Raw genomic sequence first — 15,921 nt, 5'->3', positions numbered from 1 at the left:
CTTTTTAATTACAAATGATAAAATCTAAAGGCTCACTGTGTTAACGTTTACTTTGCTTAAATTCGATCCTAATAAGATTTAATTTAATTTAAATTATACATTTGTACTGTAATTTTAATACTGTGATTATGAATTTATTTAACTCCAACGTTTCACTTTTTTTTCTCCGCTACTATGTGCAGCTCTAACGGCGCACAGTTAATTAATTCTTGAGATAATAAACTGATGCCCGAGGCGTCAGTCTATAGTTATATAGCGCCACTCAGCGGTAAAAGCCAGCAAACGCACAAACCCAAATGCCGCCACCGTGAGGCGTGATGGTAAAACCAGAATACCGCATGAGTAACATCTGTACATCTTTGTATTCTTTTTGCACACACGCGCAGGTGCGTTACAATAATAATAATAATAATAATAATAATAATAAATTTGGAGCATTACTACTAATAATAATAATAATAATTCTAAATAGAGAAAGCGCAGTCAAAGAAGTATCATCATTGAAGGAGAAATGAAAAATAAATACATATTTGTTAAAGCTTGACACGTTTATGACCTCTGTCGCTTGCTGTCAATGGGCGCCTAAGAGAAATAACACATTTTCGGCTTCAGTAGACACACAAAACTACAGACTCCCCCTAGGTAATGAAGGGCATTTTCACAGCTTGCCGCGGCAAGTCGTGGGATCCCTTTCCCGAAAACGTGTGTTTTTAAAGGCCAGATATGTACATACACCAGCCCTGGTTAACTGGTAAAAGAGGAGGCGTCACAGTTATTCACAATGATAATTTGAGTATTATACAAAAACACGGACACAAATTTAAGTAATTTGAAGTTCTTTATAGTAAAATAACAAGTGTAGCTACAAATATTAAGTCAGCTCAGTCGATTCCACTAATTGTCATTACAGACCTCCGGGGCCGTAGTCTGAATTTCTTAGTGAATTTGCAAATTTTCTCTCAAACCTAGTCGTTTTTGTAAACAAGGCGTTAATTGCTGGAGATTTTAATATTCATTTTGAGAATCCAGAAGACCCTGTGCATAAAGCATTTATGTCTATACTGGACATACTGGACTGGAGTAAGAGTAAATCAGTGTGTAGTAGGACCCACTCATAAAGCAGGTCACACTTTAGATTTAATAATATTCTTTGGATCTTCATTGTCTGAAGTTATATCTTATCACTATCTTGTCTCAGTTCAAGTGTGTCATAGTAATAACATATGCACAGCGCCGCACTACCGTACTAAACGTACATTCACATCAACTACCACACAAAGTTTTATTAGTAATCTCCCAGAGTTACCAACTTTGATTAGATCACCGTCTGACCCCACAGAACTCAATCAGGCAACTGAATATTTAGAGTCGACGTTCCGTTATACCTTAGATAATGTAGCTCCAGTTAAAAGAAAAATTATTAGAGATAAGAAACTTACTCCCTGGTAAAACGATTATACGCCCTCTTTAAAACAGACTTAATTTATTTTTTACTTAGCATTAGGTATGTTCCAAAATCTTTTAAATTATCAGTTATTAAACCGATTATTAAGAAACCTGACCTTGACCCCTCCCAGCTCCAATCACAGGCCAATACCTAACCTTCCCTTTATCTCTAAGATTCTGGAAAAGATAATAGTGGAGCAGCTATGCTCATATCTACATAGAAATGGCATACATGAACTGTATCAGTCAGGATTTAGGCCTCATCACAGCACAGAGACAGGACTCGTTAAAGTAGTAAATGACCTCCTATTGGCCTCTGACCAAGGTTGTGTAACCATGCTTGTATTACTTGACCTCAGTGCAGCTTTTGACATAATTGATCATAGTATTTTTCTTTACAGATTAGAAAATGTAGTAAGAATTAAGCGTACAGCCCTCTCCTGGCTCAGATCCTATTTGACCGATCGGTATCAGTATGTTGACTTAAATGGTGATTATTCTGCATGTTCTCTAGTGGAGTTTGGTGTTCCACAGGGTTCAGTTTTAGGCCCACTGCTTTTTTCCCCTTACATGCTTCTTCTGGGCAACATAATCTGTAAGCATGGTATTAGTTTTCAGTGTTATGCTGATGACACACAGTTGTATGTCTCAGCAAAACCTGATAAAATAAACCAGCTTACTAAAGTTGAGCAATGTGTGCAAGACATAAGAATTTGGATGCTAATTAACTTCCTTCTGCTTAATCCAGATAAGACACAAGTTCTAGTCATAGGACCGCATACAGCTAGAAGTAAGATTTTAGATCACTCTGTAACTTTAGATAGACTTTCTGTTCCATCAAGTGCAACAGTAAAAGGTGTGATTATAGATTCCAGCCTTTCATTTGAAGCTTATGTAAATAATATTACCAGGATAGCATTCTTTCACCTCAGAAATATTGCCAAGATAAGAAATTTATTGTCGCTAAACAATGCAGAAAAATTAGTTCATGCTTTTTTTTTTACCTCTAGATTGGACTATTGTAATGTCCTACTTTTTAGTTGTTCAACTAGGTGCATAAACAAGCTTCAGCTAGTCCAGAATAAAGCAGCGAGAGTCCTCACTAGAAACAGAAGATACAAGCACATAACACCTATCTTATCTTCACTTAATTAGCTCCCTGTGAAATTTCGCATTGATTTTAAAATACTACACAGTCTCAGTGTTTAAGTCCAGGCTAAAAACCTATTTATTTAGCCAAGCATTTTTATAAATAGATTTGCCATAGGTAAAGGAGCAGATCTGGGGGACTCATGGACGTAGAGTATTATGGTAAACTGGTATGTTTGGATGCTGTCTTCCTCACTCTCATTGATCACTTAGGTTTGCTGACGATGAGGTAATTGTTTGCTTTACATCTCAGGAAGCCCTCATGTTTGTGTTTCCTTCTGGCTCTCCCTTTTAGTTATGCTGTCATAGTTAGTCCTGCCGAAGTCTCTGCTTGCACTCTACAGTAAATATACATTCACATTATACATTGTGTGACTGTGACCATACCTAACTGCCATCTCTCCTCTTTTTCTCTTCCCCCCCTCTTTCTCTTTTCTCTCTCCTCCTGTCTCCCCCTTTCACTTTTTCTCTCTCTCTGTCGAGCTACACATATCGTTCCCGAGCTGCCAGTAATCCAGACTCCCTCTGCCCTCAGGACCTGTCTGACCCATCCTGGTGCCCCACTTCTGGCTGAAGATCTCGTCACATGGATGCCCCGTGTGTCTCTCTGGGAGATGTCTCTCTGGTGTCTGGGGATGATTCTCTCTACCTAGAAAATGGTTCTGGCCTTGACTGGTGTTGGCAACTGTTTCTCTGGGGACTTGACAGTTCGATAGTTCAGGACTGGAACTTCTTACAAGTCTACCTGGGTCTTCAATAACTACCTGGACTCCATATTAACATCAATTAACATCAGCTATTATAGCTGAACTGCCTTCCACCCTACACACTGTATAAATGCAGATCATTTACTGCTTTTTGTTTCACCCAAATGAGGATGGGTTCCCTTTTGAGTCTGGTTCCTCTCAAGGTTTCTTCCTATTACCATTTCAGGGAGTTTTTCCTTGCCGGCTTGCTCACCAGGGACAAACTGACCATTTTGATTCATACAAATTCACATTTCATACAAACTTAAATAATTCTTTTGATTGTGTAAAGCTGCTTTGCGGCAATGAAAATTGCTAAAAGCGCTATACAAATAAAATTGAATTGAATTGAATTGAACTATCTGACCATTTTGATTCATACAGATTCAAATTCTATACAAACTTAAATAATTCTTTTGATTGTAAAAAGCTGCTTTTGTTACGATTCCTACATCGGCGTGTGTGTTTCGGTGGCATAATAGCAGGAGGCGAGCTGGCGTTTCAGTACAGGTTTTTATTATTTAAAGAACACAAAATAAACACCGACATAAATCCTATAACGTTAACTAAAGCTAGACGCCTGACTGTGCTCCAGTCAGGCTATTTATAATAAACTTAATTAGCTTACCTCGGTTCAGGTGAATTCCTACGTCACCTGACCGAGGTGCAGTCTGGGACATGAAGTCCAAACTAAACAAAACTACAACAAAAACACAATGAAAACCAAACTTTGGGCGCTTTGGCGCCCTCTAGGGGTTAACCCTTACAGTACCCCCCCCTAAAAAACGCTCCTCCGGAGCGTTATCGGAGGACCGGGACTCCCTCCCCAGCGGTCCCAGTCTGGACCCCCAACCTTGAGGTGGTCGATCCCCTCTCGCGAGCGGGGCCGCAAAGGCTGCGTAATCCAAGCCTCCATGCGAGGCTGAGGAGCTGGAGCGACGCTTGTGGGCTGGGCGGCGGCTGAGGAGCTGGAGCGACGCTCGGCGGCGGCTGAGGAGCTGGAGCGACGCTCGGCGGCGGCTGAGGAGCTGGAGCGACGCTCGGCGGCGGCTGAGGAGCTGGAGCGACGCTCGGCGGCGGCTGAGGAGCTGGAGCGACGCTCGGCGGCGGCTGAGGAGCTGGAGCGACGCTCGGCGGCGGCTGAGGAGCTGGAGCGACGCTCGCTGAGCTGGGCGGCGGCGGCGGAGCTGGAGCGGCGTGCGCTGAGCTGGGCGGCGGCGGCGGATCTGGAGCGGCGTGCGCTGAGCTGGGCGGCGGCGGCGGAGCTGGAGCGGCGTGCGCTGAGCTGGGCGGCGGCGGCGGAGCTGGAGCGGCGTCCTCAAAACCGGGAGGCAGAGGAAGAAGCGCGACGTCCTCAAAGCCGGAGGACCGGGACTCCCTCCCCAGCGGTCCCAGTCTGGACCCCCAACCTTGAGGTGGTCGATCCCCTCTCGCGAGCGGGGCCGCAAAGGCTGCGTAATCCAAGCCTCCATGCGAGGCTGAGGAGCTGGAGCGACGCTTGTTTAAACCTCTTTTATGAGAGATCAGCTTCCTGTTTTTTAATATACCTCACCTGTCCTACAAAGAACGGGTTCTGGTCAACAACCTAGAAGCATTGTACCTGTGGCACAAGCTAGAATTTATGGACCCAACACCAAACTTGCTAGCAAGCATCCAGGCCCTACTGGTAGACTTTTTCTGGAACAAACTGCACTGGATACCACAAAGCATTTTTCACTTGCCTAAAGAGGAAGGAGGGCAGGGGCTGTGCAGCTATCCAGCAGAACTGCAACCTTCCGTCTGCATTTCATCTAGAGACCGCTCACCACTGGAGCCAGAAACTAAGGATGTAGAGCAGCAGTCTACAGACTTCTAATCACAGTGGGAGGACTTGGACTAGACAGAATTCTGTTTCTAATGGACCCAAAATCACTAGACACTACTGGATTACCATTTTTTTTATCAAGGGCTTTGGAACTTTTTAAAAAGACAAAATAAGGAAAACAGAACATTTTACTGGCTGCTGGAGGAGCCCCTGGTCTGTGGAGGGCATCTAGATATCTTGAGCGAAACCACCACAACACTAAGACTCTGGTCTCTGTAGGGATTGTAATACTCTGGAAGTTGGTAAACATTGCAGAAACAGACCTGGCTTAAGCAGAGGATTTGGTAGTACATATGGGACTACGGTCTCAACGGGTCGCTAACCAACTCCTGCACTGCTGGAGGTCCAACCTTACATTGGAGGAACAAGCTCAGCTGATGGAATACAGAGGAAACGAAACCAGTTCTACAAAGGATGAATCCTTTTGTACAGCTGATCATAACTCCAGACCTAGACTAATATAATGGCCCCTTTCTGAAGTACAGGGGTGAGGGGGAGATGCACTTTGACATTATGTCTTGTAAGGTTCTGTACAAGTCTTGTGTTAAAGGCCTTAATAAGAAAAAAACTGAATGGGATGGTAGACACCCCATGGCGCACTGAACTTGATCTTAAAAAAATGATATTATACCAGAGTCGGGGGCACTGTATTATGGGGGACTAAACATGACATAATTATAAATAAATAAATGTGTGAATGAATAAGTAAATATAGAAATAAATAAATACATAAATACAATAAGCCCTGGAAAATTGCTAAATATTTTCCTACTTTTGTTTATTAACATATTTCAAGATTTATTTATTTCTGAATTTTTACATTTCTTCATTTATTTATTTTTGCATTTCCACATTTCTTTATTTCTGGATTTCCATATTTTTACATTTCTTTGTCGCTGTATGCTGATAAGGTAGGCAGTCCCAGCCTTAGTCGAAACCGGGATTGGTCCGCAGGGCACCTCAGACAGAAGCAATCGATCTAATCAGTGTGATGCTTTTTAGTTATCTGAAACGAACTATGCAAATGGCTGCCGAGGAGAGACCGTTAGCACGTTCTGCAGGATCCTTAACCAAACTGTGTTTGACGGTCTTCAAGAACTTCATATCCTTACACAGAAAGTGGAAGGGAATGTTGGGCATCTACGATGTGTTTTACCCAGAGGTAGATGAGCCTCAATTATATTCGGAGGTAAAACGCATTGTGGAAGCCCAACTTTCCCCTTCCTCTTTTTGCGTGAGGATATGAAGTTGGCGGACAACTTCTTGAAGACAGTCAAACACAGTTTGGTTAAGGTCAACATCCATCTCAGCATCAAGCTGAACTAAATCGTCCATTAATCTTTTGACTCAATATAAAACATAGTCATTTGCTGCGAGGTTATCAATTTCACCGGCTAATGCTTTTAACTGATTAGTGGCAGCTTGTAAAAAAATAAAAAACACCATAGTTGCCAGACAGCAGTCATTACAAGCCAAGGCATTAGTAGTTGAGTCGAAACAATCTCACTTCATTTAATCAATCACGGTTTCAACTAAGGTTGGGACCGCCTACCTTATCAGCATACAGCAAAAAGTCTGCTGACCTTCAATAGGGAATTTTACATGGAATTGTCTCTGTGAACCCTTTTATCTTTATTTTAAATCCAGAAATCACATAGGAATGCCCCTTTTGTTCACAGAAAGAAATTATTTTTCATGCTTTTATACGTTGTTACAGATTAAAGTCTTTGTTTCATCTTTTAAAACACATTTTTAAATCGCTGCATGTGAATTTCACACTTCAGATTTTTATTTTATGTTCGATGTGTGTTGAAACTTTTAAACTTTTTTGCTGCCACCTTGTTCAGAACTCCCTGGAAAAAGAGATAATGTATCTCAATGGGACATTTCTGGTAAAATAAGGGATACATAAAAAAAAATAAAACATTCCTGGTTTTAAATATGTTCAAGGAAACAAATTCATATGCCAGCTTATTTATTTTATTATTGGTCAGGCCAAAATGGCAATATACACAAACAGAAAAAACAAACAGGCACAAAGTACAGATTTCCCCCCGCCCCCCAACCCCATTATGTGCTCTGTAAAAAAGGAAGAAATTATCTTAGGACCAAACCTAAAGTGACCAACAAAAATTGTTAAATAAAGAATTGTAAAAGTCGAAGTCTCCTCACCTCATTCTCTCTCTCCCCCCGTTTCTCTGTCGAGCTACACATGTCTTGCCTGAGCATGAGTATGGTCCTGGCCTCGGCTAATGCAGACAGCTATTTTCTGAGGACTTGTGACTGCACAGTTTGGACTCTGGGAGGAAATTTCCTACAGTCTACCTAAGCCACTAATAACAAACTACACTCCATTTTAACTTAAAGGCATTAACTGTTATATTGAACTTCGAGCCGGCTAACACACAGTATGACAGCAGATCAGATGTATGACAGTCTTTTACCTCCAATAGTCTCTTGCCTCCAATTATCCACAGTCTAGCTCACCGAAAAGCACCTTCTGTGAAATGCCTAACCTGGTGTGCAACTTGTTCGTGAAAGTGTCTGACAAGTAGAGTAGCGATGTGATTGTTTTTTAGAATATTGATGGGATGTTTCTCTTCCCAGCATGTTTCGGTGGCTGATAAACATCCTCCAACGCAGATTACTCTATCTGCATCCAAAATAAAGTTCAACTTTCTTATGATGCTGTGCTTGGGCACCTCTTCATTCCTTGCAAGGCGCTTCAGTTCCTCCAAAAATGTTTTCTGTTGAACAGTTCTGACAACTATCACCCCTGCTTGTGTCAGTTCATCTGTTCTGGAGTTAGGGTTTCCAGCATAAGATCTGGCCTTTGCGAACAAGACTAGCTATGGCTCTAATTATTACTTTCCAGCTTGAGAACTGTGTAAATTGCGGCGAGTCAAATTCCTTCTCAGAGGATTTGGTAACTAATGCACACACTTGTGACTGTACCTTTACATCTGTGTCTGGTTCCACGAGGTGGATTTTTTTCTGTATTGAAAAACTGACACTGATTTGGGTGAGTAGACCTTCTGATCTGAGCAACACTATTGGCAACATACACATGACACCTACTGATTGTGTTGTGAAGATAACCTACAGATATGGCCATTAAGACTGCGCATGTTTTCCCACGAGATGCCGCAATTTAGCATGCGACTTGCCATAAGCAACATTTGGGAATTTAAATAAATGTGTTTTGCTTCACTGAATATCCTTTAGATGACGCATGGAAGGACTTTATCTAAAAGCCAGACCAAGTACGACAGAGAATTGTGTATTGTAAAAACATTGTTTTAGGCTAACTAGCCTTAATTAATATTGTTTCCAATGCTGAAGCAAACATGAAATAACTTTTGTTTTACAATACATCTTTCATGATGAACGTGTGTATATGTGCTTCATATTATTTTCACAATGATGAATTCACAATGATTCGTACTTTAAAGGTTTCTTATATAGTTTTTGTAATGTCTTAACAGGGACAAAACAATGAAAGACATGGCAAGGTCTTGATTTAAATGGTCTTAAAACTAATTTAATTTGCTGATAGTAGGCTATCTGATAGTGTTAACTATGCGAATGTCCTGATTCGTGAATATGCCAACATATCTTATTTAAAACGTAAAAATGTGTCGCCATCATAAAATGAACTATATATATATATATATATATATATATATATATATACACAGTGGTTAATTAATCGGAATGTAGGTCCTACCGTCGCCGCGCTCGGCGGTACCGTTTGGCTTTGTGCGTTTGCTGGCTTTTACCATTGAGTGGCGCTATATAACTACAGGCTGACGCCTCGTGCCTTAGTTCATTCTCTGCTGGATTAATGAGACACAGAGTTTTAGAACTGCACGTAGTAGCGGATAAAATCAAGTAAAACATTGTAGTAAAACAAATTTATAATCACAGAACTAAAATGACGATACAAATGTAGAATTTAAATTAAATTAAATCTTATTAGGATCAAATTTAAACAAAATAAATGTTAACACAGTGAGCCTTTAAATTTTATCACGTGTAATTAGAAAAGACGCGTGTAGGGTTTTGTGTCGTCTTATATCTTGTGTTCTTTAAATTTATAGTAGATTTATTAACTAAAATAAATGACCACAAAAATTATAACATTGTCAGGACGTTCTACTGCGTCAGCTAATGTTGGTCGTTCAGCCCCGCTTGTGTTTTTGCGTTTATTATAAGAATGAAATGCAGTAGACTGTTATGATCTGTAACGGATTCGACCCATGTTGCACGGGCGGCACCATAAAGCACGGACACGAGGCGAGGTCTTACGGGAAAAGGGTAATTTATTTAGGTAAAATGGGGAAGGAAAGTGTTGAAGGAGGGAGAATGGAAAGAATGGGATAAAGGTTGTGCATGTGCAGTTCCGGGGGCTGTGCCACACTGGCATGCGGGCACACAGCTGACGATAAGTGTTGGTGCGCGGAGTGGCAGAACTGAGCACGCGGAGGCAGCGCTTCTCCCGCTGTCGATGGCCGGCGCGAGTCCTCGCTGACGTAAAAAAAACTTAACACAAACGTCCTCGCAGCCTCTTCCTCTTCGGCAGCGGGGCTGCGAGGGCGGGAACGGTGCGGGAGTGAAGGTGCTGCGGGAGCTCGCGCAGCTCTTTCTCGCGCTGTCCTCAGCGCGGAGATCAAAGGGCGGAATTCTAGTGTCCTTGTTTAAAGTGCCTGGCCGCGTCACATCTCCCCACTGACATGCTTCTTTCATATTCTCCATTACATCACGTACTTCCCAGACCTCAGACAAACCTCCGCGCCTTGCTTTTATAATGCGGAGCAAGCCCGAGATCATATTAACGTTAATTATCGCCAGCCGGCACAAATAAGCGGCCCCGTCCCTTTGGTGCCTATTCAGGGAGCCTACGGAGTGAGGGAGTAGTTATAGTAGATTTGGGCGTACACCCATCACACGCGCACGCCGTGGCAGATCATCATAATTGTCCTAAACTTGTATTTCATAAGGTTTTCCAAGCGGTGGTACAGTGCAACGGGGGTCATTATTTACTATTAAACATTAAACGAATTTACAAAACTTTATACGTGCGATTAAGCGCTGATTCTACATAGGAAAGTAAAGAAGAGGATCCTGATGCTCAACATTCCGGAGACCAAACCCCATTTAAATTAAATTAACAAATATTGCATGTAAATAACAATAGCCCACGTTTAAAAAAGCATTTTTATTTAGAATATAAAAAAATAATCCTGCATCTGTTTTAGGTGTTCCAGCTGCCACTGTTCTAAAATTCAAATTAAATCAAATCTTATTAGGATCAAATTTAAGCACAATAAATGTTAACACAGTGAGCCTTTTGATTTTATCACTTGTAATTAGAAAAAAAAGCGTGTATGGATTTGTGTCATCTTATTTCTTGTGTTCTTTAAATTTATAGTAGATTTATTAACTGAAATAAATTACCATAAAATTAAAACAGTGTTAGGACGTTCTACTGCGTCAGCAGATGTCGGTCTTTCAGCCCCGCTTGTGTTTTTGCGTTATTATAAGAATGAAATGCAGTAGACTGTTATGATTTGTAACGGGTTCGACCCATGTTACTCAAACAACTCAGTTCAGGTGTAAGTAAATGGATAGAAGGTAAATGTCTGTGCTGTTTGGGGGAGGGACGTGCTAATGATTTGGTCGGCTCTCTGTGTGTGTGTGTGAGAGAGAGAGAGAGGGGTGTCGCGGTCGTTTTCAGTGAAACAAAGGCTCAGCTGAAAAATGTTAGGCACATCAGTCACTTAACCCCCAATAAAAGATATTTGAGTGTTATGATAGTTGTAATATAACAGATGCGCACTGAATACTAAACCCAAACCAGGCACGGAGATTAATGAACCAAGATAGCCCCCATACCCGTTTAAAAAAAAAAAAAACCAAATAATATTATTGTGTATAGACTGATTAAAAACAATGCAATTTATGCTATCATAAGGAAAATAAGTTCTTCCATTCCAATGATTAAAAAAGGTAACAATGTCAACTTTAGAATCTAGAATCCAGGAGATTAAAATTACACAAATTGAAATCACTGAAAGTCTCCAGAAGAGCCTCAGATTCAAGAGGTTTTTAAAGTGGGGAGAAATGCATTTCAGTTCCTCTGAATGTATAGGTGAGAACAGCCGATTCACACCTGGGGAGGGTGAATCATTTGTATTTGAATGTTGTCTGGCATTGTAAAGCACTATAGTGACACTAAAAGAACAACCCAGGATTAATAGGAATTCTTATACTGCATAAACATTATTTAGCACAAAAAACTTCCTCGCGCTCGGGAAAACTATGCGTGCGTATGAGCGCTGGTTAGACTATAGGAAATTAAATCGGAGGGTTTTTATTTAGACTATTAACAAAATAAGGCGTGCCAGCTGCCACTTTTTAGTTAGAAGTTTTCAATACAAAGCTTATAATGCCCACATGACATGACGGAATAAGGCACGGCTGGTGATGATTGGGGTTTGTTGGGTTACAGTGGATTTTACTACGCGGTGTGAGTGCAATGGCCATCCGTCTGCTCGCGCTGACTCTGCTCTCCGCGGATGGCCGGACCGCCCCCCTCCCACCTCTCGCTCCTTTGAAGTTACTGGGGCGCGTTCCATTTGCCTTGCTTGCATGCCGCACTTCCGCGTTGTTGCACGCGCGCTGCATACACAGCGCGTAGTAAAATCCACTGTAGCCCAACAAACCCCGAGTATTTGATAGCACGGGGTGCAAGCCCGGGCAACGATAGCAACGATAGCTCACCAGTCATGTGTAATTCTGCGGTCCCGCTGCTTCGCATGTCTGAAGGGGAGGACGCCTAACTAGTGAGCGAGGAGCGATATTGATTTGGGCGCACGCCGTGACAGGCTGAAAAAACTGTCAGATTAATGTGCAAAAACTATATAATAAAACTATATAAGACTACATGCCTTTATAAGAATCAACTTTTATTTAAGCGCACTCACAATAACGAAAAAACGTTGTGATTTTGTAAGTGTTGTGATTTTGTTAGTGTTGTAAGCTGCGCTGCTCTGTATTGTTTTTGGTGAACTTTCAGCGCGTCAGAAAATGAACTCAAACGTTTTTTTAAATGGTCAGAGTCAGTCTGCTTGCTGTTTTCCCGACGCGTTCATATTCATTAGTCTACTTCTGCCGGTGCGCTCTGGAAAACTCCATGCATGCGGCTGAGCGCTGATTAAAACTATGGAGTAAATTAAAGAGGAGAATCACGATGCCGAGTCGAAGTCCTGAGCCCAAACCTCATTTAAATTAAATTAACAAATATTATAAGTAAAAAAACAAAAGCCCACGTTTAGAAACCGTTTATAAATTCTTTCCGACATTGGGCCGGTGTTATGCGCAGAGCGCCGGGAGATTTCCTGAAGCTCAGAAATCACTGGGCATGTTTTCTAAATAGCCGCTATCTTTAATAACTGATGGAGGTTTTGAGCTGTATACACACGCATTCCTGCCTAAACAACTCTTAAAACTACACCTGTAACACAATAAACAGTAATATTTCAAACATTCTGCAGGCTGATATTTGGAGAAAGGAAAGAATAATGAATAAACCAGTTGTTGGGTCAAAATAACCCAACCAGGTGTTCATTTGTAAACTACATCTCATATGAGCCAACATGAGCAACCCAACAATGTGTTTAAAGTACCTGAAATAATCCAGAACTTAAATAACAATAAACAGATACAGAGATACGCTGTATAACGGTCACTGTTGTATTTACGGCAACGAGCGAAACATGTCACTTTGCGCCACCTGGCGGCCATTTTACGAATGACTTTGAAATGCAACTGATTTATTTTGGCCGCTGACGTTTTTACGCGGCGGTGAGCGCGACGGTAATAACCATTCCAATTGATCAACTACTGTATATATATATATATATATATATATGCTGGTGGCTTTGCAGGTGCAGCGTGTGGTGTGATTCGAACCTTGTGTTGCTACACAGTTGTGAGTCAGCAGTGTGAACAGCAGGGGATGAGCACACAGCCTTGTGGGGCCCCAGTGCTCAGTGTGGTGGTGCTGGAGGTGCAGTTCCCGATCCGTACTGACTGGTCAGAAAGTACAGGATCCAGTTGCAGAGGGAGGTGGTCAGGCCCAACAGGTTCAGCTTCCTGATCAGTTGTTGGAGGATGATAGTGTTGAATGCTGAGCTGAAATCTATGTACAGCATTCAAACATATGTGTCCTTCTTGTCCAAGTGTGTGAGGGCAAGATGGAGTGTAGTGGAGATGGCGTCGTTCGTTGAGTGTTTAGGACGGTACGCAAATTGCAGTGGGTCTAGTGAGGAGGGCAACAGGGTCTTGATGTGTCTCATGACGAGCCGCTCGAAGCACTTCATGATGGTGGGTGTGAGTGCAACAGGATGGTAGACAGGACACAGAAGACTTCTTGGGCACGGGAACGATGGTGGTGGCCTTGAAGCACGTGGGAATGACGGCGCTGCTCAAAGAGATGTTGAAGATGTTGGTAAGAACATTTGCCAGCTGTTCCGCACATTCTCTGAGCACTCTGCCTGGGATGTTGTTTGGTCCAGCAGCTTTACGTGGCTTGACTCTAGAGTTTTCCTCACATCAGCTGTAGTGAGACACAGCACCTGGTTGTTCGGAGGAGGGGTGGTCTTCCTCACCTCCACGTCGTTCTGTCTGTCGAACCGAGCATAGAAGTTGTTCAGCGCATCTGGGAGGGAGCCGTCACCGTCACAGGCAGGTGATGTCGTCCTGTAGGTTGTAATGGCTTGACAAAAACATGTTCCAGTCAGTGTTCTTAAAACAGTCCTGAAGAGCAGACATGGCTCCTGCTGGCCAGGTTTTCACCTATTTCAGAACCGGCCACCATTAAATAATTATTTCATCCATTATTTGACCAGGGCTGGAAATTATAGCTGGAATGTGATTGTGATTTTATGACTGAAATTATTTAGTCATATGGGAATGTATGACTGATGTGGCTCGCACTTTCACTTTACAAAAGGCAGCGTTTTTATCAAAAGGCTGATAAATGCGTGTTGTACAGTATATACAACGCGACAGCGCTCTCAGTTACTGTCATCCCTTTTCTCACCCTTGATGTAGGTGTGAAGTTATTAAATCGGTTCGCGGATGGGGGAATTGGCAGAATTGAGGCGTTTAGAACGATTTAACAAGACCGAGCAGACATTTCTGCCTAAAATGTATTTCGCCAGCTATAAAATAAATAGAAATAAAATGTTTAATGGTACCAATCAAATTACACTCCATGATTACTTTGAGTGTAATTCACATATTTACTGAATATATTATGTTTTAATGTGTATACAGTATGTGTTTGTATGTGAATATATTATATAAGTATGTGTTTGTGCGCGCGTCTCATATGTGACATCTCAACTCAACTCATCTTTATTTGTATAGCATGAATGCCCCAAAGTGCTTCACATAAATAATAAAATAACATTGTAATCTAATAAAATAATAAAAATTATAATAATAATAATAATAAAATGAATAAAAAAAATAAAATAATACAAAAATAAAATATTTTTTGTAATAAATTGTAAAACAATATGTAAAATCAACATGTCATGTTGGTTTAAATGCCAGGGAAAACATGTGAGTTTTAAGATGAAACTTTAACACCCTCAATGATGTGGCCTCACGAATGGTCAATGGTAAATCATTCCATAATTTGGGAGCCGCCACAGAGAACACCCAATCACCCCTGAGCTTGCATTTGGTCTTGGGTACCATCAGCAAACGTTTATCTGATGATCTGAGAGACCGGGGTGGGTCATAGGGCTGGAGCAGTTCTAAGAGGTAGGGAGGGGCAAGGCCATGTAAACATTTAAACGTGACCAAGAGAATTTTAAAATTAATTCGGTACTGTACCGGGAGCCAATGAAGAGAAGCCAGAATTGGAGAGATATGTTTTCTTTTACGCATAGACGTTAATAGTCGAGCAGCAGAGTTTTGGACCGCCTGTAGCCGATGTAATGCTGTCTGAGAAACCCCAAGACACAGAGCATTACAATAATCAATGCGAGTGGTGATGAAGGCGTGGATGGCTATTTTGAACAGCCTAAAGGACAAAACAGGTTTAGGTTTTGCCAGTTGCCTTAACTGGAAGAAACTGGACGGACCAGAGCACTAATCTGTTTGTCAAGTTTAAGGCCATGATAAAAAATAACCCCTAGATTCGATGCTGTAGGTTTAACATACTGCTTCAAACCTCCTAAATCCAGAGGTGGAACTTTACCCCTGGAACCAGGACCAAATACCAAAACCTCTGTCTTTTTATCATTAAAATTTAAAAGATTTTGGGCTAACCATGCCTTAATATCATCTAGACATGTTAATAACGCTTTGACAGAGTAGCCTTCCTTCTGTTTTAACGGGAGATACATTTAACTGATATCTGAATAGCAGTAAAAGGAGATGCCATGATTTCTCAGGATATAGCCGAGCAGCAACAAATATAACGGGAAAAGAAGGGGTCCAAGGATAGACCCCTGTGGGACCCCATATGTAAGAGGAGCTGATGATGACTCAAATTTAAATTCAAATTTTATTTGTCACATACACAGTCATACACAGTACGATATGCAGTGAAATGCTTGTACGACCGCCGGTGACCTTAAAAAAATAAATAAAAAATAAAAAATAAAAACTATATATAAGGAATAAATATGAATAAAA

The 15,921-nt window shown here is 41.4% G+C and overlaps 1 protein-coding gene across 1 annotated transcript in view; it reads right to left on the bottom strand.

Annotated features, from left to right (window-relative positions):
• Positions 1–15,921, bottom strand: part of reln (reelin) — a 1,039,407-nt gene that overhangs the window by 823,982 nt on the left and 199,504 nt on the right. The window contains exon 5 of the mRNA XM_053500241.1: positions 15,504–15,511. Coding sequence (XP_053356216.1) covers positions 15,504–15,511 — 8 coding nt within the window. The remainder of the gene's footprint in view (positions 1–15,503; positions 15,512–15,921) is intronic.

Source organism: Clarias gariepinus, chromosome 7 (assembly GCF_024256425.1).
Source record: "Clarias gariepinus isolate MV-2021 ecotype Netherlands chromosome 7, CGAR_prim_01v2, whole genome shotgun sequence".
Classification (NCBI taxonomy): Eukaryota; Metazoa; Chordata; class Actinopteri; order Siluriformes; family Clariidae; genus Clarias; species Clarias gariepinus.
The sequence above is the reverse complement of the archived record's forward strand: the minus strand, read 5'-3'. Positions and strand labels throughout refer to the sequence as shown.